Source organism: Toxotes jaculatrix, chromosome 16 (genome assembly GCF_017976425.1).
Source record: "Toxotes jaculatrix isolate fToxJac2 chromosome 16, fToxJac2.pri, whole genome shotgun sequence".
Lineage (NCBI taxonomy): Eukaryota > Metazoa > Chordata > Actinopteri > Toxotidae > Toxotes > Toxotes jaculatrix.
This window is the reverse complement of record NC_054409.1, coordinates 8,976,276-9,001,235: the sequence shown is the minus strand read 5'-3', so window position 1 is coordinate 9,001,235 and position 24,960 is coordinate 8,976,276. Positions and strand designations below refer to the sequence as shown.

Sequence of the window (24,960 nt, the reverse complement as noted above, 5' to 3'; positions counted from 1 at the left end):
TTCATGATTAGTTCAATATCTACTATCTTATAAATGTCTTGTAACTTAAGTAATAAATGATTTAATAATCTTGTATGTAAGTGCCTTGTTCATGATTAGTTAACTATTAACTATCTATTAATAGCTTATAAATGTCTTATAAGGGATCGTTACTCTAGTGTTAAGTGTTACCATAACGTCAAGTGTGATGTATTATAAAATGGAAACGTAAAGCACCTCTAAATAGCTCTCACAGTAACAGTAACACTAAATATCCTCGCTTAGTTGCCACCACACCCATGTAACAGTGAAAAGTACCTCAACAGACTGAGTAAATAAGAAAAACCTCACACTGCCAATTGTGCAAGTCTTGATTTTGCTTGTTGACGGACATCTTTGTTCATCACTGCACGGCACAAGGGAAATGAAGGAGCTGCTCACCGCAGGACAGAAGTGAAATAATATTTGGCAGAGGTAAACCAGCTCCAATGACAGCTCATAAAAGCGAAAAAAAAAAGTCACAAAACCTTGGGAAAGAAATAACTTTGCTATTCTTGAAGTTTTCAGATTTGAAATTGGAAGCCACACATAATTTCTGTCTGTGATAACAATTTCTACAACAGTAGAATGGTGCGACATGAAATCTGTTTTTGACAACACCTCAGCAGTATAAACCATTGCAACATTATGACATGACACATTACAGGCGACAACAACATGAGCAGTAATGATAAAATCAGGCAAGACACGAATGACGTCAAATGTACATGTACAGCCAAAAAAAAAACAAATGATATGCAAACTAAACAGTGCTTTATCCTTGGTGCCTACAGCAGTGTATGCCTTATGGTGCTGGTTTGAACTTGAGACCTTGAATGTTGCTATAATGAATTTAGTGAAGTTTCTTGTGCATATTGTCTGTCTATCTTCATTTTTATCTTTGGTTATATGTTTCAAAACTTCCACATACAAGATAAAAGGTCCATTATAAATTATTAGCTTGACTTTAATAAGTGTGGATGGTCAGATTAATGATGTCCTTGCCATTGTCAGTGATCTCTACACTTCCTGAATATGAACAGTGAACACACCCTAGTCCCAGCAGCAGCACAGGCCATATCTGCTCTCCCTAACCATAAGGCTTTTATGGGATTTCTCATTTCATGGCTGGGGCAAAGTCTGAACTGGTGAAAAACAATTACGCAGGCTGTCAACAGCTGCTGCGCTTGTTCCAACACACTCCCATGCTTCAGCAAACAGCACAGCATACACAGATTTCCTACAAAATCAAAGTGAAAGTCAAAAAGGATCCTCAGTCTGCCGCATGTCTGCTGATTGCAGTCTGTTGGTACATCAACAGACTTCTATCCCCTGCCCTTCACCCACATGGCTTTATGCAAAGCAGCACAACAGAGAGTTTATCCTGAACTTATTACATTTGAATTAGATGTTGAGTGCTTGCTGAGAAAGAGCTAGGCAAACCAAGGTAATGCTTCAACCATATGACTCTCTGGCTTCTCATCTTCACACAGTGATGGAACAGGCACACATACACACACACACGCGCGAGTGCACACATGGGCACACGCACACACACATGCACACACTCACAGCGGTGACTCTTCCCTGTTTGGCACATAATGAAGAGATGCTCAGCATCTTGTCTTGTTCAACATCGCCTGGCTCTTGTTAACCCATAAGAAAGGCGACGGTAAGGACTGAATACCCTGTAATGACATTCATGTCACTGATTAAACAAATGTCAGACACTTCTAGTCTGCAACTGTTGTCCAAATACAAACAGCTTGAGATGAATTAAAATGTTGTTCATGGTTTTATTGCACTGTCAAGGTAAGACTTGTTTGTCTAGCGAAATAGCAAGGCAATAAAGTGGAACAAAGGTGGTTTTTTAAAAAAATCTGTGGAGAGAAAGAGAGCAGGGAAAGTGTGGCAAACACAGCAAGGAGAAAGATGAGAGGCAACAAAATCTCGTTAAGCTGCAGGACATTTTCTGTCATTAAATCTGAACCAAAAACTCAGAGAGCCGCACAACAAAGCGGCCTGCACAGGTGAAACACTCATGGCAACACAGATGGTCTCCAGACACTTCCCTCAGATGTACTCTTCCTTCCACTGTCATTGTGGACATGCATAAACATAAGCACAGTGACAACACAGCACTCTGGAAAACGTTTACAGCTATAATAAATGAGCCAGTAACTCACAAAGGAAAGAGCCCCGTCTCACGAAGATTTATCAGCTGACAGAAATAGAAATGTCAGTGACAGGCATGCTGTTGAAATTCTGTGTTGTTGCCGTTTTAATCTACATAAGGAGAGAAATGGGGACCAGCTGATTAATTGCGACCGAGGCACTGTAACAGATTTTTCAGCAGCTCTGCCCCCTCTTACCCCACCATACTTGAAACCAAAAGATAAAGTGGCTCCTACACATTTGTTTTCTGTTCAAATTCCATTTCTTTCCCATGAGTATTGCCATGGTCCATGTTTGTTTGTGTCTCTGTTCAAAACATGTCCTTTAGAATGTTCCAGGTATTGATTTAGACAGCTACAAGTATTGTATGCTTTAGGGAATTTGAAACATGGTCAGTGGGTTATGACTGTTTCAAGGCTGTTTGTATCTGTCAGAGAGCTAAATTAGACATTAACCTCTGAGCACACTGAAATTAAAAGGGGAAAAAAGTCCAATTACTGCTGTGAAACAACCTAAAAAGGACATCCAACATAATGTCTTTGTTTTTAACTTTTTAAGAAAATCGTAATGGCAAACACAGCTACTAAAAACCTTCCTACAGAACCGAGTAGACAGGTTTTTTATAAACAATCAAGGATGTGTGCACAACACTGGGGTAGAAAACCAGCTTTCACAATGACACAACAGCTAATATTTTTATTATTAATATTAATATAGTTTTTTTTAACCATACACCACCTTAGATAGATAGATAGATAGATAGATAGACAGATAGATAGATAGATAGATAGCTTTATTAATCCCAGAGGGAAATTAGTTTGTCCCAGCAGCACACAAACACAATACAGTTATAAATAGAGAGATTAAAAATCTAAGTCAGTTGATAGACATCCGTCAACCTCGGCAGCTAACGTGACACGTATTCCTGTGAGATACGGCAGCTACGGCAGTGATTATGCTAAACGATGCACAAAGTTAGAGAAATGTGTCCAAACACATTGACTGACAGAACCTTAGAATAGAAAAAAGACTAAAGTCATTATACTGTTTGCCTGCTGCACAAGAGCACTGGTGTGCTCATGATGGTTATTATATTCATGACATTAACAAGTAGGAAAATCCTGCTCTTCCATCAGAATGTACCAGACACTGGATAAATGCCAGGTTAATGAAAAATCTCATATTACAGCTGACTACAGTGTAAACAGGCAGAGCTTCTCTTCTGACAAACTGTGTCAATACAGGATTCAATCGGTGTTATTGATCAGTCAAACAGAGTCATGAAAAGAGACTATGATACATTTTTCCATCTAAAGCCCTCCGCCTGCTCCTCTATCAGCTGTCACTGATTTCCAAATTTAAAGTCTAAACTCATGTCAAACACAGAGCCTCAGCAGTATTCATTAAACAGCCTTAAACACACAGCAACAGAGTGAGCTGTCTGGTCTTAAAGCTGCTGTTTGTTCCTGCTGTTTCTGTGTAAAACCATCCACAGTCTTTGTCAAATCCACGGCTCTGACCAGATCGCTGGAGCCAACTGCTAATGCTGCTCCCTGCGCTCCCAGACAGATTTATTTTTTCAGATAATAAACATTTATCACTTATTACTTTTGCTATTTCTGCAGTTTTAGGCACAAAAAGCACTTCATGTCTATCTTGTCATGAGCTCTCTTTTGGGCTCCTCCAAAAGAGAGTTTACAGTTGCGAGAGAAACATGGCAACAAATTTACTTCTCAATCCAAAGTGATGATGCTCAATCACACAAAGACATGCAACCACCAACAGCTGAGTTAGAGCCTTGGCTACCAAACATCTGCTGGCAGAAATGTGGGGACCAAGCTATCACAATGTGATGACTGTTAGAACCAGCAGTTTAAGCTAAAATACTCAATTTAAACAGTCAGTGTACAGAGACCTGATAGACCTGAGACTTAAAATGGCTCCTGAGAGTCCAACCCCCCACGCGAGTCTCCTATAAACCTCACATATGTCAACCATATCCTGATAATTTCAGCTTCAGTTCCTGTTTGCCAATTGACTTCATTCTGATTTTTGACACATTTTTTGGTAGTTTTTCTTTTTTTTTTTTTAACATCAGCTCTGTTAGCTGACATGCTGTGAAATCTTATATCCAAGTGCTGATTCCCAGCCGCCTCTCACAGCTGAAAAATGCTGCTCATTGGCATACAACCTGCTCTGACCCACCTCTGCCGCAGTAATTGTTACTGTGATTATTTCTCCACAAAGTGCTTACGTTATTTTGTCTGCCCCCTATAAGTGTACATTTTATGTTTTCATGGCTTGTACATAACGTCAGAAAGCCCTTTCTTTCTTTTTCTTTCTTTTTGTTTTAAATTGTAACAAAAGCTTTCCATCACAACAGGAACCCTCTGCATGGCTCGGTTTGATATGCACTTAAGAGAAAATACGACAGGTTGAAAAGCAGAGCAAATAAATAAATAAATAAATAAAGAGGTTTCAACTATGTGGGTGCTGCATCTCTACGCTCAGAGTACAAACATTAGGTACCTTTTCTATGAATCACAGAGCAGACAGGCATATCCAGATGAAGGCCTCAATCTTTTTTGTTGATTCAACCCATGAAGTATATTTTCAGTCACATACCAAAAAAAAAAACATCAGAAGCAGAGATGGTACAAAGTCACTGTTTTGTAAGTCACATGCAAGTACCTCACAAGTCATTGCTATTAATACATCAGACCATGTCCTAAACTTTGTGTCATATATAAACCCTTTAATGGTATTTCAATTTTTAATTAGCAAAAATGCACAGGGAAAAAAAAAAATCTGCCATCAGCTTTTTGTTGACAGCAGCAGAGTCTTTACATTTGAATCTGATAATGCAAGATGTCACTGCTCTGCACTGACAGATGCGTCTTTCCCTACAGCTCATGGCAAAGTGACTGGCTGCTGTCGCACTGCTACGAAACATATCTGTTGCCAGGAGTTTTCACCACATTATTTTTAATGTTTGGGCTTTGGGAGCATATTGAGTCATTCCAGCTGAGAAGTCCAATTAATGCTGATTTTTTTTCAAGTCAAGTTTAAACCCATCAGATTCATGACTCGAGTCATGTGCTTCAAATCCTGTTTCTAAGACAGTAGACAATCGTGGCTGTGTAAAGCCAGCTGTAACTCAATATTCGGACAGTGTATCTTCTGAACTACATTTAATTCTTTACCTTAAAAGGCCCTGAAAAACTATTTTACCCAACTAGCTACTTACTCTGAGTGATAGGGTCCTCAGGGCCCTTTTTTGTCTTTCTTACAATGCACTTCTTGCGATTTGGAGGGGGTGGGGCTACGCTGGAAAAAAGGTGATGTCCCACAACTCAGTGCACCAATCAGAATTTAGCAACATTTGAATCTGTATCCAATGACAGCTGAATTAATGGGTTTTTAAGCGGTAACTGTTAATAAATAAAACCTAAAAGTTCTTTTTTTTTTTAACTGATTTTTACTCACACTTAAGATTAGAAGCCAATTTTTCAGGTATTTTAAAGGGCAATACCAAATTCTTTTTTTTTTTTTTTTTTACATTTCTGTCAATTTATATTCACATACACACACATACATTCTGGCAGTTGCCTGTTTCCCTTCATGTCATTACAGTGTTCAGGTGACTTTCTGCACATGGATAATTCATCACAGAGACCATCATGTCTCCTTCGGTTTTTGTCAAAGTTACATTATTGTTGAGTGGTGATTCGCTGCAGAATTTCCAAATGAATCTTGTCACACTAACTATATCCAAACACTTCAGTGAGCTTTTTAAGCGAGTCATGAGCAATGAACTGGGATGAAGTATGCAAAAACACTGGCATGGGCTTAATGGCAGGTTTTGCAGGTAATAATTTGCATCCACTTCAGTCTCCTTTAAGTCTAAGATGTGAAGTGCATCTTTATAATTCAGGCGGTGTCAGGCAAATCCTTGTCCTTCACCAAAAAAAAGTACACTAAATGAATTTCCACTCAGCTCCCTCTGATGATGTAAACTTTTTACTTTTTTACTAAAATTTTTATATTATAGGAAACCCATCTGGCACCTCAGCAGACTCAGTCAAACCAGAAATAGAATTTGAAATCTGTAAATGAACCTTGTCAGGAGGAAGTTATGAGAATATTTCTCCCATAATATGTGAAATACACATCGACTCTGGCCTCCAAAAGCACAAAAAGGTTTCAAATTCTGGCTCTGGCTCTACATATTGCAGTACTGTGAGGAAAAGTTATACATGTATTCATGTAATAAATGTTATCTGTCTCTGTTAAATGTACAGAGCAGGATAAGGACCGAATCAGCTCAGACTCTGCTCCTCTTTGAAACACAATCTATTAAAAAGTGCTTTAATGTGAATGAAACCTTCTCTCAGACAAAACCTTTATGGTTGTGATGAAAATACATTAATCTGTAGACTGTAATGCTGGACTTTTAAAGTCCTGTATTTGATTTTAACACGTGAAAGATACAACCAGTATTATTTTTTTTCCAGTTTTCTGGGCATTCACCATGTTATCCGTGTTTCACCACACTTTTAGGGCTCAAATAACTTAATGGTTTGGCTTCAAAGGTTGTCAAAGCAATTAAATCACTAAATGCCAGCAGGAAAGAAAGAAAAAAAAACTACATACAGACGCCGTTTAAACGACAAACACGGGCCGAACTGACATTTGGAGGCTTGAATTGATCCTGAGAAGTGACTGCTTGCTAAGTTATAGCTCCACAAACTTCCTGCCAGTTTCACAGTTCGCATTATAATGAAAAGCCGCACCAGAAACTTCATTACTGACGTTTAAATGCATGAGATAGTTCAGAGGATTGAGAGGAAATTTCGCACTCTCCACTATGAGCTCAGAGCATTAATTTCTCATCCTTTCAAAGCTGCTGGAAGTCAGAAACTTTCAGAATCATTACGTCCATTATTTTTTCTATCCTACCTGTAGCACGGTTTCTGACAGCCGCTGGCGGATCTCCTTTTAAGAACACATCCCTCAAGCGGTCCTGTTTTTGGTTTTATTTTAGTCCACCTTGTGCCTCAGTGTAGTCCGTATGAAGACCAGGTCACTGTCCGGCAAACTAAAAGCAGGCCTTGTTCCTTTGAGGCGTTGAAAATTACCTGAAATACGAGCGTGCTCTCTCTAAAAAGCCGCCGGGGGACAGGTGTGCCTTTCACGTACAGGTGACCGTCGACGCACTACGCTGAGCCCTCGCGGAGCTCCTGAGAGTCCAACCCCCCACCCCTCCCCTCAGCTCCAGTTCCTGCCTCCTCTGGCTGCTCCTGTCTCCTTGTTGTGTTCAAAACATTAAAACCACATCAAACTACAGTTACCTACCAGAGTCCTATAAGCCCTTTAATGTTCAAGCCAACGCAGATTTAATAAAAGAGTTTGTTTGTGCGGGCAGAGGATGAAAAGGAGATTTTTATTTTTAATTTTTTTAGCCCTTAATCCCTTGATGGCATCCAGCTTAGTCATAACCACAAGAGGGTGTCCTTTACCTGATGTTTGTGACCAAAGCAGGAGAAAAAGTTGCACTTGTTGAACTTCGTCGAGTCGAAATAAACATTTAATAATGGCACATTTCCTCACTAATAAAGATGGAAAAGTGGTTTCTGTGCATATTCACAGATGTCACTCTTTCAAAAAAAAAAAAAAAAAAGATTCAGGACTAACAACTGCTCTTTTTGTGACTTAATACTGAAAATGTTTTTAATTTGTTTTTGCCAAAATTTAACATAAAAAAATTATACATGGTTGATTTCACCTTTTTTTAGTGAACTTTTCATTTTAAGAAAATGATTTGAGTCACAATTTATTACTGTAGTCTGCCATCACAGTCATGTCTCAATAATCACAGTAAACCAAATGATTCTAGTTCAGATTTTTACTTTATTTCATTTTCTTTTAAATCAAGCAAATGTATGTAAAAATACATCTTCCTTTAACATTTTAAAAATCAAATGAATATGCACAACTACCAATACTTCATAAAGTAAGTAATACATGTCATTCAAAAATATAGTGTACTGTAATGAGTCTATAGTATTGCAAATATAATCTTTCAGGACAAATACAGCCTCCCAAGCTTTTCATTTTATACAAACTACAGTGACAAATAAATATTTGTTTCAGATACACAGTACACCTGTGCAGTAAGCACAAAGATTCTCAGTCATCCAGGTCAAGCACTTTCAAGCAGTAGTAAGCTGAAGGCATCTGTGTAGACTCCCAAGATGTCTCACCACTCATTCAAGCTTTGATATAATTTCTTGAATGAGTGGCACATTTTGAATAACAGCAAAAACGGAGCTGTGCTGTTGTGGCATCCTCTGCTCATTATGTGTTTGGTTCACTGTCAATAAAGTCGAGTCTCTAAACCCTTTAAGGTTTGTCAAGCCTTTGTGTGGAGGATCCCACAGCACAGAGCAGAGAATAAATAAGAGCGAATCATAAAAATAAGCAAAACTGGTAAAATAGCATGCATGGTGCATCTGTGAATAAACACAAGGCGCCATGATATGATAAAGTTGTGTCTTTTTTTTTGCTACAAACATTCAGAAACACAAAGTAAACAGCAGGAAACAGTCTCAGGATACACAGTGCAGCAGAAGGAGGGGGATTCCTCCACCAATCAGAAGCTGTCATTTGGTTCAGTCACCAAAATCTGGGATGTCGTCGTAGGAGTAGCCCCGGTAACCCTTAGCTGCGTAGTAGGCAATTCTCAAATGGTAAAATCCAGGAAGGAAAACGAGCAGCCCTATGATGATGACAGGAGCGGTTCGGCCTGGATGCTGAAAACAAAGAAGAACAGAGAGGATTACAAGTAGATATTTCTTCAGGTGTGTGTCAGACCCACTATCTATGCACTATCATGCACCTTCACCGTGTACTAAAAAAAACACAACACACTGGAACACTGTATTTGGTAAAGAAGTGCTGGAGGAAGCATCAAAGAGTCCTTAATGTGCTAAGCAGGATTTAACATACTTATCTCCACATCACCCACTGGCATGACATTCACATCCTCTGAATGAGACGGGTGTGCAGGAGGCACACAGACATGATGACTTCATCTGTCTGAGATCTGGTTTCATGTAAATCATCAGTCATTTCACACGCAGGGCAGCAAACCACCAGAAGGCACAGGCAGTCGCTCCAATTTCATTTTCTCCAATTTCATGTGTTGAATTCCACCAGCAGATGGCAGTCTTGTGCACTGAGTTACTGAAGATGCACTGCTGCATGAGCCACAGAAATGTGCATCATCTTATTATGGTTTTAAAGCTTATAAACTTTATAAAAATTATTTTTGCCTGTGCCATGTACATGCTCTATTGATATATATATATCTGAGATGGTACTTAAAGGATCAATTCACCCAAAGTCCAAAAAAAGTTACCTTAACAACACTGAAATATCTGATTTTGTTGTTTGACAGAAAAAAAAAATCTTCACAAAAGGGCAATTTACTGTTTTTTATCCAAGCTCTCAACCAAATCTCTTCCTCAGGCAATGGAGTTGGCTCAGTCACTGTCATGTGACTGGGCTTCTACACTTGATCATGTGATGATAACTCAGCCATCTCATTCAGAACAGATCAAACTCCATCGACATATAAGCTCTGGAAAAAGCTGGTAAGTGGATCTTGTACTGAGATTTTCTGTTTTGTGCTTGTTTGTTTGTTTGTTTGTTAGATAATAACTCAATGCCTTTTTCTAATTTTGGGGAAAGCGGACCCTTTATTTGTGATTCTAAAATACAACTGTTTCACACTTGAATTATTATTATTATTAGCATTATTAACAAGTTGTGAAGCGAAGGGTAGTTTCAGCTTGAGTTTCATTTTCCTTTTATTTGCCGCTGCCACAGCTGACTGTCCCCAATTTCTTTTCACAGTATTCGCTGAAGACCCTGACATACAGTAGCTCCAATTCACCAGAACCACTGATGTCCAACACACACACACACTCTCTCTCTCTCTCTCTCTCTCTCTCTCTACAGCTGAAAGCAAAAATAAAATAAAACAAAGATTAAATCACCTTCTTTCAACCCAGAACTCCAACAATGTCTTGCAACAGAACCTCCCTGCATCCCATTTCTCTATTATCCACTGCTTGAACCTTGTGTAATTTGGGGTATTAGATATGCCATTTTAACTTGTGTGGGCTAACTGGCAACTAGACGGCTCAAAATACTCTGATGCTGACTTCATGTCAGATCACATTTTCTGCAAATACAATCTGCAGACAGGAAAAAAAAAACCTTCACATTAACCTCCTACTGATAATTACAAATATAATATGTGCAGGCTCTGTTATCTCCCACATGGAGTCATGAATTTCAGAAGCTGAAGCCACAGCAGGGATGCACCAAAGTTGGCACTCCAAGGTATAAAATATCAAAATCATTAGTCATATTCAAACACACACACACACACACACACACACACACACACACACACACACACACACACACACACACACACACACACACACACACACACACACACACACACTCCATTATGGCCAGGAAAAGCAGGAGCGCAGCAGAAAGCTGGCAGTACGGCAATAAAATGTCAGTATAACTGTTAAATTGCAGCTATTTAAAGACAAGATTAACTGCAGCTTGAGTGTTTTAATTACAGCTTGAGTTGAAATTTTGGAGGTTGTGTTTGGTTCTCTGGATGTGTGTCATGAGTAGTGCTGGGTATCAAACCACACATTTTTTTTTTTTGGTACAGAATGAAATGTTTCCGTAGCACAGAGTACCTAAAATTGTCAAGTAGCACAAGCTGGCATCAGATGTATGGTCAGATTCACGGTCTTGTTTTTTTTTTTTTTAAGCCTATAATCAAACAGTTCCTGATTTAAATCAAAATATTACCAATTTAAGACTTTTTAACTTAGCCTAATTTCTTGTATGGCTGCTTCTGTTCAGGCAACATTTAACATTTGATCATTTCATGCTGAAAAATAAAACCTGTTTTGCTCAAACTCGAGTACTGCATCAGCACAGTTTCAAAACATTTTACACTGTTTTCAGACCTGTTAAACAAACGAGAAACAACATGTTAAATACCGCTTCAATGATTGGAGTCCAATCTAGCTGTTTCCACCTGTTTCTAGCCTTTATGCTAAGCTAAGCGACAGCTGGCAATTGTTTCATATTTAGCGTACAGATACTAGAGTGATATCCATCTTCTCACCTCACCCTTGGTAAGAAAGCAAATAAGCATTATTAACCAAAATGTTAAACTATTCCTTTAAGATTAAGATGCATCCAAGATGAGCTGAAGACTTCATTAATCAAACAATCTTCAGAGGACACACACTCTGACTCGGACCTTTACTGTTGGAACAAGCCTGACTGTCAGTCTTCAGGATCCCAAACATTATGGGAGACAGTGCCATTCTTAATAATAGGCCTGCTGGCAACAACACAACAAGAGATTGTATTTCAGTTCATATGCTGGAGACACATTTCAACCACAGTTCATTTACATCAGCTCTAGACAAAAACATTATTTTCCCATTCGAGCAAAGGTTACAACCAAACTCACCTCAACCTTTATGGTTCCTGCCAGAAGAAGGGCCCCGAAGATTATCAGCAAGGAGCCAATCAGAAACAGGAATATTGCCAGTGCAATTGCTCTGTATGGGACCTTTGGTGGACTTTTCTTGAACTGGAAAGTGTTAACAAAATACAAGACGTTTTCTTAAAAGCTAATGCTACAGCTAAAGTGTTGTAGCATTACAGTGGTTAACGACTGCAGACAGAAAAGCAAAACTGTGCTCACAAAAAATCACATCATTTTTATAGTAAATATTAGAATGATTTCAGGGTATGCCAAAAGAAAATTAGCCTGTGTTAAGCAGAAACAAAAACTTTATCTGAGCTATTCTTTTGTAGGCATATTTGGCACATTACCAGGACATCATTAAATTAAATTAAATCCATTAAATCCAAGGCTACTGAACAATCTATAGAGCAGCATGACACAACACTGGAGACTCTGACAGGTTTGTAGAGTTACCAAAGAAGAAGAACAAGTCTCTTACCTGTAAATCTATATAACCATCCTCATCAGCAGCCAGCCGTGAATACTTGACCTTGTTGTTCGATACTCCAGCACCCAACATGTTGCTTCTAGCTGCCTTCATTATGGCATAGGAGCTGTTTGGAAGCATAGATGCAGAGAGGTTATCATTCTTATTTCTCAACCATACTCTTTTAACAACGCAGCTCATCAATGCATAACATGTGGCCCAATACATTCAGAGTTATTTCTAGCAAGGTAACAGTAAGTCCTGGTTTGAGTGTTTCTGAAACTGCAGGCCTCCTGGGATTTTCACAGACAATAGTCTCTGGAGTTTAATGATGAGAAAACAAAAAAACACACAGTGAGCAGCAGCTCTGTGGAGAGAAACACTTTGCGGAAACACTCAGAGGAGAATGGGAAGACTTGTTGGAGCTGACAGAAAGGCCACGGTAACTCAGATCACCACTCTTTATAACTGTGATGAGCAGAAAAGCTCCTCAGAATGAACAACACATCCAGCCTTCAGGTAGATGGACTACAACAGCAGAGACGACGACAGGTTCCACTGCTGTCAGCCAAGACCCAAAATCTGAGGCTGCAGTGGACACAGGCTCACCAACACTGGACAGTTGAAGACCGGAAAAAACATAGCCTGGTTTGATGAATCTGGATTTCTGCTGAGGCAGCAGATGGCAGGTTCAGAATTTACCCAACTAAAAATTTGAGGCAGACTGAGAGGTTAGTGCACAAAAGATTCTCGTCCCTTCTTATCATTTCCACTGTGTCACTTGTGCTTGAGCATGTAAAAAAGCCATTTTCAGGCACAGTCTGATACAAAAACTCATTTTTACTGTTGAAACTAAGTCCAGGTCACTGACTGTCTTAGTCTGAAGCATTTATTAGTGAAATGTGATGATTGCAGCACACTTACTGAGGCGTTTGGGGAACCTTTGATCCTTCCGTTTTTCTACAAAACTTGTTTTTCTGCAAATTCGGGCTGGAACAGAGGGTGTGTGAAGCCTTCAATGCTTAAGATATCTTTTTAACTTTTTTTCACAGCAGGGAAAGAATCATTTCAAGTGATGCTTCTGCTGAAAGAAATTATTATTATCAATCTGACACCCCTTTTCCAGCCATGATGACTATTGCTTCTCATAGCCTGTCATTTATTAAAAACAATTTACTCATAAATATGACATATTATCACTCCTCTGTTGCATGCAGCATCCACACACAAACAGAGCAAGAAACAAGAAAAATACTACAACACCGATCTGCCCCAGAGGGACTCAGAGAAGTGTGACTACACATGTGATCTGATCTTCCTTAAGGCCTAGGTTTTGTTTATGTTGGCACTGTGCATCTTTGCACTTGAGCCCCCCCCACGGGAGACTAAATCCATAAATAAAAAAAAAACTGTTATTCCTGCTTGAACAAAGAATGAGGGAGCTTTCAGAAACATTCTGTTATTTTGCTGGCAGCCGTCACATCAACTCGCTACCGAGCCTCCGTGATGAGGAAAGCTCCAGGTTATAGTTGCTGTGCAGTTACAGCGCTGACTGCAGCGAGGGAATACTGTGGATTTAGCAAAACCGCAGCAAAGTGTTTATGAGGCCATGTTTTTGGATGTCCCCATATTAGCTGATAAAATAATATGCAGTTTTGCATGAGAGTTAAAATGTACCACAGCTTTGTCAGGTTGGATGGGGACCATCGGTGGACAACCTTCTTTAGGTCTCTCCAGATGTTTGATGGGTTCAAGTCAGGGCTCTGGCTGGGCCACTTTAGGACAGTCACAGAGTTGTCCCTAAGCTATTCCTGCGTTGTCCTGGCTGTGTGCTTAGGGTCTTTGGTCTGTTGGAAGGAGAACCTTAGACCCAGTCTAAGGTCCCGAGTGCTCTGGACCGGGTTTACATTAACATATTTCTGTACTCTCCTTGGTTCTGCTTTCTCTCAACCTTGATCAGTCTCCCTGTCCCTGCAGCTGAAAAACACCTCCACAGCAAAATGCTACTGCCATAAACATGCTTCACTGTTGGGATGGTAATGGGCAGCTGATTATCAAGGTGCCTGGTGTCCTCCAGATATGACGCTCAGAACTGAGGCCAAACAGTTCAATCTTGATTTCATAAAACCAAAGAATATTGTTTTAAAGAATGAATGGGTCTGAATACCTCCTCAAATCACTGTACTTTTTTCTGCTTTGTCAGGTTTCTCTTCAGGGTTGCAGCTACCCTTGAAGATACTGCCCATGCCCGCAGTATAGGTTCTGAGAGTTTGTGGGTTTTGACAACGTGAGGTAGAGTTTTCATTCAGCAATTACACACACATGTGGTATGACACGAGACTAAGGTCTTTACATTTAAAAGTTTTTAAAAAACGTATACAGTACTGGATTTCAGCATTTGTAGACCACAACGAAGGAACATGATATTAACAAAAATATAACAGAATACTTAATTAAACAAAAACTGAGAAATAAACACACAATTAATTTTTAGGGGGTCGGAATTTGGACTTTTGAAGCAGCATTTCTAAAATCCTGGCTACTCCTCAAAACTTTTTTATAAACTACTCATAGGTTTTTTATATGGGAGCTGTTTAAACTTACATTGTACTAAACGGTTTAGTTCACCACTGTACTTTTAGTGAATGAATATATTTATGCTAATGTATAATACATGTCAGATACTATGTTATCTAAAATCACTACAGAGGCTATAGCTGATAGCCAGGTATTAATGGTAACAGTAAATTAGTCGCTTCTGTGCATTAACAACATTATGCAACTGAGGCTTTTGATCAACAAACAAGTAAAACTGCTGTTCACTCCGGAGTGTCTAATATGAATTTATGTCTAATGCAAGTTCGTGCCTAATTAGCTGAACCATTAGCTTCTAAGAAGCTACGCTATCAAAAGCAAGCTAATATAAAGTGACATGCCCGAATACATTCATTTAAAACTCGTTTCTTCTCCCTGTCTCTCTCTTACCTGAACGTGGGGTATGATAGAAACAATTAATGTTGTTATCCAGGGTAAGCTGCTGCTCTGTGCTGCCACATCTACACTGTTTACATTGATGGAAAATCTGCGTCAACTTCCTTGTTTTCCCCTCCAGTGCTCATGCGCACAAGAATCTTGTCCTGCTTATTGTGTTGCTCTCCACGCGCTTCATATCCAAGTCGTCCCGGGTGATTAAAGTCAGCTGATAATCAGCAGTGCAAGAACAATCCACATCCTTCACCTGTGAGGTAACAGCCATCCCCACAGTGTTCAAGTATTCACACACAAGTTTAAGGACCTTAATGTTATGTAATTTAAGTTTCAAAAATAAAAGTTTTCCAGCAGAAACGCCTCTTTCACTGTTATTGTCATATTGGTACATTATTGTATTATTGTATATTTTACTTACTACTTACTACTGTTGAAGCGTTACTCTGCAAGCAAAGTTGTTGTATACTCTGTAGAGGCGTGAAAGTATAATTTAGAATGAAACTGTATTATTTAGGTGAAGAACCTCAAAACTGAACAGTGTTTAAATAAATATATTTGGTTTGGTGTTTATTTGATTTTCAATACTTTATTCCAAAACTGCAATAACAGTACAGAAATAAAGCCTACACCTTGAAGGCACTGCAATACAAAGTACTGTGTACTCTATCAGTACAGTAAATAGAAATTTCATCCATTGTCCAAAAACATTTCCTTTTCCAACATCCACTTTCTTCTCCTATATCTTTCACTGCATTTCCTGTGTCCTAAAAGATTGCCTTCAGTGAAAAAAAAAAAAAAAAGTTGTCATTAAGGTTTGTGTAAGTCCATGTGGTGTGCATTGATGACATTTAAGACAGGCAAAGGTCAGCAACTGAACGTCGCCCTCCTTTCAAACTCTCTGAAAGAAACACATCATCCGTGGGCTTGTCAATGCCATTTTCCTTTTGATTAAATTTCAGTTACACTCTTCTTTAGTTTTTTTTTTTTTTTTTGTATCTCTCATGCTCCTCTTTGCAATCACATTCCAGTCTGTTTGCTCATTGGCTCTGCAGTTGTCTGATTGAGTAGAAAGTAAACGGTTCTGTTCTTTCGGAAAAAGACCCTTCAGCTTTAGCTTTATACAAAACAGATTACCTGTCAGGGCAGTTGGTGACACGCTTATTGTTGAACAGATATGGATTTTTGAAAGTTGAGACGATGACTCATGATGGTTTTGTTGAGAAGCTGCTAAGAGCAGACACGCTCAGAAATACTTTCATTCAGTGTTCCCACCAGATTTATGTGCTCTGTATGGTGTCACTGCAGTTTGAGCACTTAAAGGACAATTCTTTTGTATTTTAAACTCTGTGATGGAAAATTGAAATAACTCAGCCTTTAAAAGACTGTTTAAACTTTTGTCTGTATGAAAACCCCATCAGTTTATGTGAGCCAACATGAAGGTAACTCATCACTGTGTGTCATTATTATCTGGTGTATGTGAAGACTCCTGTGTTAAATTTCCATAAAAAAATAATCTCTTTTTGAAATTGGCTGCTTGTGTCTGTCAACTACAAGTGTCAACAAAGAGTCAATCAGACATTTAGACTGAAAGTGCTATAATCAGACTGATTTGGAGACATGCAGTATGCTCCAATCAAATCATATCAACTGAGGAAAAATATCACTAATGATTGCTCCGCTGCTAAAATAATCTTAACCGCCTGTGCAGACAGTGGCATCCACCACTTTCCTCCAGGCAGGATCTCTTCTATCAGTGGGAGTCAGAATCAGATAGGAAAAGGAAGACAGTTTGTTTGCACAGTTCAGGAAATCCTGGTACAATTTTAAACAGTTTATCCTTCAGATAAGCCAAGAAGCAGCATGCACAGCTTACAGGCCTTAGAGCTTCAGGTGCAGCATCTTAGCTCCAGTCATATGTTGTGTGCCTGTGCTGACATACAATATTTAGGTAATACTTAATAAAGTTTAAATAGAATAGCAAGGCTAAGAGTATATACAAAGTTTTGTGCCAATCCATTCTGTAGAAGTTGAGAGATTTTATTAAATAAATGAAACCTTTAACCTGTCGGCAGAGCAGAGGAAAAGCCAGAAGATCACAGAAGTCAGAGGGATTCATTCTCTGAATACCATCAACATCTTAGTAAAAATTCATGACAAGCAATTTAGTAGTTGTTGAAATGTTTTAGCCTAGGCTGAAGTGATGAACTGACCAACATTGCCATCCAGATAGCACCCCGCTGAGACCATGGCTAAAAAAAATGTTAAAAATGTGACACAGGCATCATTATAAATAATTGTATCTGCTTTGGAAATAATTATATTTTGCATGTCACAGTCTACAGTATGAAAGTCACAGCAGCGGTCATGAATTCAGTGCGATTTTAATCAGAGTGACCAGCCTTTATTCACAGACAGAAATCTGAATAACTCCTTAACAACCACTGCTGCACCATTTTGAGAAGCTACTGGCAGGATGAAGAGTGAAAAAAACACTTATACTGGAGAGAAAGCAAATGATCTGAGTCTGGGGATAACTTCTTTCTGATGATTGCAGGGTACAAGGGACCTTCAATGAAAACTTACTCTGCTCAAATATGAACTCTATACTATGTGTACTGTAAATAAAACACAGTTAAGACTGCTCTACTTTGAACACTGTGAGAAACACAGATAGAACTTGGCTTGCCAAGTAAGAAAACTGCTGGAAAAGGCTCTATATCATTACCAGCATCCAAGCTCTTACTAATGGAATGATATAAATAAATATATCAGCAACATTCCTTTCTCTCTATATTAAATCAAACACAACGCCCTTCCACAACTGAGAAATTTATGAACAGTATTAAAGTTCAGGAGCAAACTGAAATTGAAGCAACTCTTCACCACTCACCAGAGAACCTCAGGAAAACACTTTTCTTAGAACTTGTGGTTTCCCAGAGTTTTACTGTGGTCAACCATGCTGCCAGTATTTAAAAAAAAAAAAATCTGACAGACCCAACTTTCTCTATTATTTAATGGCTAGAGTAATACATTTAATAAAATAGATACGATCAAGATGAACAAAAAGTCCTGAGGCACACAGTGCACATGCAGCGAACCATCTATCAGAGACCTCATGGCACTTTAATAACACGAAAACCTGTTTCAGTCTCTGATCATCAGAAAGTGCTGAAACGTTGCCCCTGAAAATTAATATCAGAATCGATGCCAAGGTGCTCCTGCTACCATGGAAAATATTATATGGCCTGTACCATCCTATTCTTTATATTCACGAGATGTTAGCTACTGCTGCTGCTACAGGAGTTATAAAGGATAAAAAAAAACTTCTGACATGTACACGGTGCCTCGGCTGCGCTGTGGCAGAGCTGGCAGGACATCCTGTTCGCCTTGGCAGGCCCATAACGTATCTACTGTTGCATTGTATGGTTTCGTTCTGCTCATGGTTTTTTTTTTTTCTTGCGCTGCAAAGTGTTTTGTCTCGTTACCACAAAATGCAGAAATCGATGAAAAAGGAACGATATTGTAAACAGATGACACAACATCATTTGACTAGGATCATTTGACTGGGATAGGGCTCACTAAGAACCACACCATCCATGCTCAAGAGCATGTAACACTACAAACTTAAGTTTACACTACAAATCTATAAAAGCCCTGGTCATTATGGTGAATATGATGCATAATTCTGACCAACTATTATTCATGCTTGACCTATTTCCCACAGCTCTTTGTCCCTGCTCTAAGGAGAAACACAAAGAAGTAATACTGTGTTTCCCTACAGGCAGCAGTGGTTAAGTTGGCTTATCACAAACATCTTTGTTTTTCATAAAAACTCCCAGTAAATTAAATAAAATTGATCTGATATAAAGCAAGCAAGGCTGGTTAAGTCAAAACACTAAAAATATGCTGTGAGCACTCAAGATCAAAGGTGTTCACACAGTTAACCATCAAATGAAGTCCTGTAGCAGAACAGCAGCCACGCATTGCTCACATCAGCCTAGAAAGTGTGTGAAAGAGTGGCTGGCCTCCTATCACGGCACTGTCTGCATGCAACAAGACACCTCATGGCCATTCAATTTTTTTCTGTTTCAAACCAGACCATGACCTTTCCCTAGCCTTAACCAAGCACTGCACGTTTCTAAACGTAACCATAAAAAGGTTTAAAAATCCTGTAGTCACTAAAAGTGGATATTGAATTGCAGGATCTAATATTTTAGCAGAAAACAAATACGCTGTCTGCGTTATCCGGTTGCAGTTATTTACTGTCGGCATATCAGTTGTATGTAAATATCACATTTAGGAGACGGAGTTGCAGCAAGAGACCCCTCTCATCATAACACAATAATATTCAAAGCCTCCAAAAAATTACTTCCTCTCCAAAACAGTTACAACAAAAACTGATCATAAAAATCTTCACGAAGGTACAAGTTATTGCAGGACATTGGTTTCAGTTTTGAATGAATGTGCTGATCCTGCAGATTTACACAGATTAAAACCAGTTACTGATTTTACTGTTGTGGCTGAATGGTGTATATATATGCAGCATCTACAGTTAATCACAATAAAGAAATAGTCCACTGTTTTCTGTCAAAATTAGCAAACTTAGGTCTTTGAAAGAAATTTGCTAGAATCACCAAAATCTCTTCATCTTCACCACATCTCAAATCTAAGCTTCTAACCACTCCAATAACATTTACCCCGGGTAAACAGATTTATTTGACAGTCCAAAGTTGACACATACAATGTGGAAGAATCAGCTACCTGTTTGCTTACTCAGAAAAATGTAGCAACCCCAGTATTTACAGCAATCAATAGGACATTCCTCAAGTTGGCTTAGCCAGCCCTGTCATTAATTGCATGCCATGGGCTGTCTTTCCATTTCATTTCCATTTGAGTTTTTTTCCTCTTCTTGCCCCGACTGTTGATGTATCCATCCTGGTTTCTGTCAACCCCCGGAGGCTTTGTAAGTTAATGAAACAAAAGTGCTCATTTCAAATTCCATTTGCCCATCTCTAAGTGCACTCCATGATTAATTGGACCCACCATATTTTTTTCTTCCCAAACAAGCCCCTGGTATCACAGGCATCCTTTAGCATCCTCTCCAGAGCCCTGCCCAGCACAGAAAATCAAATTAACATTGACATCATTTCTTTGAAACGCCTACCTTGCTGTGTCTACACAGGGAGGGAAAACAGTGTGTCATACATTTGATGGATGTAAGTGCACCACCAGTCTCTCTTTAAAAATGAACTGTGGTCTGCCGCTTTCCTCGCACAGCTATCAGAGCTCAAGCTTCTGCTTAATGTCCCGACCTGCTGTCATGCAGACAGTTGAGCATGTGCTGGGAAAATGTTAATGCATGCCTAATAGATACACTGCAACAGGTGTATGATGTTTGAATTAGACTATTTTCAAAACTGCATTTTGGCTTTTTAAACCTTATTTTCTGCTATATCCGAGACACCAAAGCTGCATTAGTTGTGTTTTGGCCATCAGGGGGCAGAAGAACCTCAAAATAACCTGACAGACACACAGCCCTGATATATTATCATTTTGTTTTAGCTCTGCTTTGGTCTCCCTCAACTCTTGAGAAAAACATCTAACAGTTATCTAATAACTGTGAGATGTTCTTTTTTCTTCACCAGGTGGTTGCTAACTTTGTCTGTTTGCTGTTTAATGACTGACTCACAGAAAAACCGAAAACAAATAAGCCTCAGACCAGTTAACTAGGAGGTCAGTAACAGTGCTCTCTACCAGTTGCAGCCAGGTTACCGATTTTTGTATTTAAAACAATAAGTGAAAGTTTACTTGTCAACCTAAATGAATGCAGCTAGATATTCCAGATATTTAGAAATTGTAATGTCATGGACAGTGGTGCACCCAAGGACATTGGTATAAAATTGCATTGAGAAGGCAAAAAAAATTTGCATACTGTGGAGGAAAATAATATCATCTAAATGTATCTGATGGAGCTTGAAAATAGCCCAAGACAGCATAAAAAGATGAAATAAAGGAATAAGATCTGGAGGACACGATTGAGACATTAAGATTTTCAAAAGATGCATCAAATATCAAATACTAATTGAATATGCAGGAGAATTTCATTAGAATTAAAGAGATACAATGGCTATAAAAACATTTTAAAGGCCTTCTGGGCTGTGAGGTTTATATAACACTGAAAATAAACATCACAATAACCATTATTTTCCTGAATGTCAATAAAATGTTACAAGCGTGAACAAACTTTAGATTCCGTGTTTTCTCCCAAAGTGATGTCTAACTTTAATTTTACCAACCTGCAAAGTTGGAGGTAGCCATTATTGCTTAGCGCATATTAAAAGTTTTAGGAGTTCTGTAAATAGTTTCTGAATGTCATGTCTCTTTTTCTCATTAAAGAACTCATCCAGGATGCTGGTGTTCAGCCAGCCTCACTCCTGCATTCAAGCAGCAAACTGGATGAACAATTAGGCGTACTAATCTCACGAGGGCAAGCCTTTACCTCCCTATGAATAATTTAGCATTTAACCAACTGAAGCTGATAACAACAAAATGTATTTCCCTCCGCCAAGCTGAGGCTGGAGTCGCGCGTGTTTGCATTCCCCTGGCAATGAAAGGAGAGAGCAGGTTTTTCCCAAAATGTAATCAGTTTAATGTCTGAAGTCGGCAAATGTGAGAGAGAACATCACTTATGAGAGGAAGCTGTGAGCGCTATGGTGCAGTAATATCTCTCTGAGAAGCCTGTCTGCCCAGGGCAAGCAACATGACCTTTAAACTGAAATCATATATAGAAATCATATGTGTGTGTGTGTGTGTGTGTGTGTGTGTGTGTGTGTGTGTGTGTGTGTGTGTGTGTGTGTGTGTGTGTGTGTGTATTTTTTAGTTTAGTTTATTTTTTGAGAAAGGTTAGAAGATTGCTAAATACCACAAACAAGAACATGGCTGCTCATGGGATAAATGACAGACCAGAATGTCCTATTCTTTTAAATCAATTTCAGGGCAACAAAGTCTTTGCCTTCTGTTGTTACATAAGCACCAGTGTGACTTTCCTTTTGTATGTCAGTTAGAAGGCTGGCTTACCCCTGATAATCACTCAGATCAAGGAAAGGGAGAATAATAAAACACAAGAAGAGGAAGAAACACTTCTCTTATAAAGGTCTAAAGTGCAGTTTGAGTCATTCTCTAAACTTTGCAAACAGCTGTCGAGCTGTCATTTCAGGGCAGGAACACAGGGTTTTTCAACTCCTCATCGTCTGCATCTGCTAGAACTTTCATGACCTATGCAAATACAAGTTCAGAAAACCAAGTTCCCAGGAAAACAGCCTCTGGCATCTCTGTGTTTAGATCTTCACTCCTCCTCACAAGCACCTTGAAAATACATGTCCTAAGACGAGGTATGTATTTTTCATGTTTAGTGGCACTTGTTATGTCTTCCGTCAAAATTGGAGCCATATCAGTAGCAGCACTCGCTTTGCAGAGCCGTGCTCAGGCAAAATAAAGTGCATGTTTTTACACCATGCAGTCAGTTAAAATTCACACAGCCATTATCTGGCTCCATGCTCCTGCAAAGTAGCTTAAAATACCAGGTGCACCACCAAAGATTAATCTAAACTCAGTGGCAGTGGGACATTTTCTATACCTGAGATGAACCTAACTACAAAGGGCTTTCTATTCACTGTGCTCAGAGTCGGAAATAAACACTGATTACTGACTCAGGCCAACACTCAGCATAATGACATAAAATGCTGATTAGCTCAGTGCTTTATGTTACATTTGCCAAAACCAAACTCTCTGTTGTTAATTTGATCAGAGCTGAATGAACTGATCAAAGATGCAACCAATTATTAGGCTTTAAAACTGAGGCTTTTTCTGATTTGCTCTATCAATGTACAACAAAACACTTTTTTTTTTGTCAGTGAGATGGGGACAAGAATTCATGAAGGCCAGTCAAAGGACAATAAAAGGACAGCCCCAAACGAAAACTGAAAGTTGCAATATAAACCCTTAGACTTGAAAGATCCATATGCTAGATCAATACACCCAGCGGCAGAAGACTTATGAAACAACTCTGTCATGATGAATGCATCACCCTGGCATTCGAGACAGGAGTGGAGGGGGAAAAAATAGTGAAGTGAACACTGCTGCCCAGGCCCTCAGCGGTATCTGAGACACCTGTGGTCAGGTCAGTGAGCCGTCGCAGAAGCCATAAATAACTCAACCTGAAACAATAACCTGAGAAAAGAAATAGACTATTTGTCATCCTTGAGGTATTATTGATGCAATGGACCCCTCCCAACCCCGTTCAGGTTCTGCCTCAGTACATCTGGTATCCCTCTGCAAATTAAAAGACAGGCACCACCGGGATTGAGGTGGTGCCTTTGCCTCCTGGAGAAGCAAATAGCTCTTGTATTCTGACTACCTAAAAGTCCTCCAAAACACTTCGTTAAATCTAACTGTTCCAGACAACTACATCAGCAGCAGAACTATGTGGACACCTGTGTGCTTGGGCAGTTTTTCATGGTTTGGGCCTTTTGGTTCCAATGAAGGGAAGGAAAATATTAATTCTACAGCTCTCAACTTTATGGAAACAGTCTGTGTACTGTTGAAAAACAACATCAAAAACCAGTATTTTTAACGTGAGAATGCACAGTCCATAAAGACTACAACTTTTCACTGCTGGGGTCAAAATGTTGTAAGTCTTGAGAGTTGTACAACACGTTTCTAGTGCAGCGGTAGGATTTTGGACTGATGGCAAAGCGAACAGAAGTCAGGGGTCACCAAACACGTTATGCATCATCCTCTGGTTAATGTGAATGTGTAAATTGCAAAGAGAAAATCCAGCCATTTGTTTTTTATTTATCTTGTCCAGCAATCTAGGTGGTCTATCACTGCCTTCCAAAACCACCCACGTTTTATCCCCTCTGTGGTAACGCTTTGTTTTGGGAACCTAAACTAACTTGTTAAGGTTAGAAAAAGAAAAAGAAAATTGTAGTCATGGTTAAATGAAAGCTGCATATTTTAGCTTGCAGAAAACTGGCAAAACAGAATGCAAATTACTGTGCTTTTCCATCCACTACTGTGAGGTGAATGGAAGGAGCTGGGCACACTGAGGTAAACAGCTGGTGGTGCCAATTCTCTAGTCGGGTACCATTAAATCACTGCAGAAGAAGAGGATGCAGCGTTATGATGTCATTAAAAGAGCGAAACCTCAAATAACCAGAAGCAGCATAGAAAATATGATGGAAATATGGCATTTGTGTTTGTTTCGTGTATTAAAAGGGAGGAAGGTTACAGGCTCCTTATCACTCCACACAGATCTGATGTTTTCAGTCTCTCCAGAGAAGTGTAAGCTTCAATAAATGTTTAGGTCAAATGCTTCATGTGCACCACGATTTGTTTGCTAAGTCTGTATATATATTGCACTTTGCTACATTTTACTTTCATCAATACAGCAACTACAGCCAAGGATAAAGGCTTCTTTGCAATATTTTGAATGGAGGATGGAAAGACACCTGACTCACCCTGTCTTCATCTCTTTGAGGTTTCACAGCACCTTCACACGACTCCTGCCTTTGCTCCAGACTGACCACGGGCATTATCTGTATGGCCAAAAATCAGCTGGAGAAATCTGGATGCCATCAAAATCAAAACATTGCAATTTAGTTAAAAAATAATAACAATAATAATAATTTCCTTAAACAGCTGGACAATGTAG

The 24,960-nt window shown here is 39.1% G+C and overlaps 2 protein-coding genes across 5 annotated transcripts in view; both read right to left on the bottom strand.

Annotated features, from left to right (window-relative positions):
- Nucleotides 1-7,396, bottom strand: part of igsf9a (immunoglobulin superfamily, member 9a) — a 116,613-nt gene extending 109,217 nt beyond the window's left edge. For 3 of the 4 annotated variants that reach the window (XM_041059516.1, XM_041059515.1, XM_041059513.1), the window contains exon 1: nt 7,153-7,374. The gene's annotated coding sequence lies outside the window, so the exon portion shown is untranslated. Of the gene's footprint in view, nt 1-7,152 lie in introns of all 4 variants that reach the window. The other variant, XM_041059514.1, reaches the window with a different exon arrangement.
- Nucleotides 7,397-8,271: 875 nt separating this feature from the next.
- LOC121195612 (transmembrane protein 230-like) lies at nt 8,272-15,365 on the bottom strand. Its single transcript, XM_041059187.1, has 4 exons — nt 15,246-15,365; nt 12,273-12,387; nt 11,774-11,896; nt 8,272-9,005 (listed from the first exon to the last, which is right to left on the bottom strand). The coding sequence occupies exons 2-4, from the start codon at nt 12,372-12,374 to the stop codon at nt 8,865-8,867; spliced, it is 366 nt and encodes a 121-aa protein (XP_040915121.1). The 5' UTR covers nt 12,375-12,387; nt 15,246-15,365; the 3' UTR covers nt 8,272-8,864.
- Between the last annotated feature and the right edge of the window lie 9,595 nt (nt 15,366-24,960).

Coding starts and splice junctions, on each gene's coding strand:
- LOC121195612 (XM_041059187.1), bottom strand. CDS start 12,374: ATGAAGGCAGCTAGAAGCAACATGTTGGGTGCTGGAGTATCGAACAAC. Junction 11,897..12,272: donor ATGGTTATATAGATTTACAG/GTAAGAGACTTG, acceptor AACACTTTCCAG/TTCAAGAAAAGTCCACCAAA. Junction 9,006..11,773: donor CAGGAACCATAAAGGTTGAG/GTGAGTTTGGTT, acceptor CTTTGTTTTCAG/CATCCAGGCCGAACCGCTCC.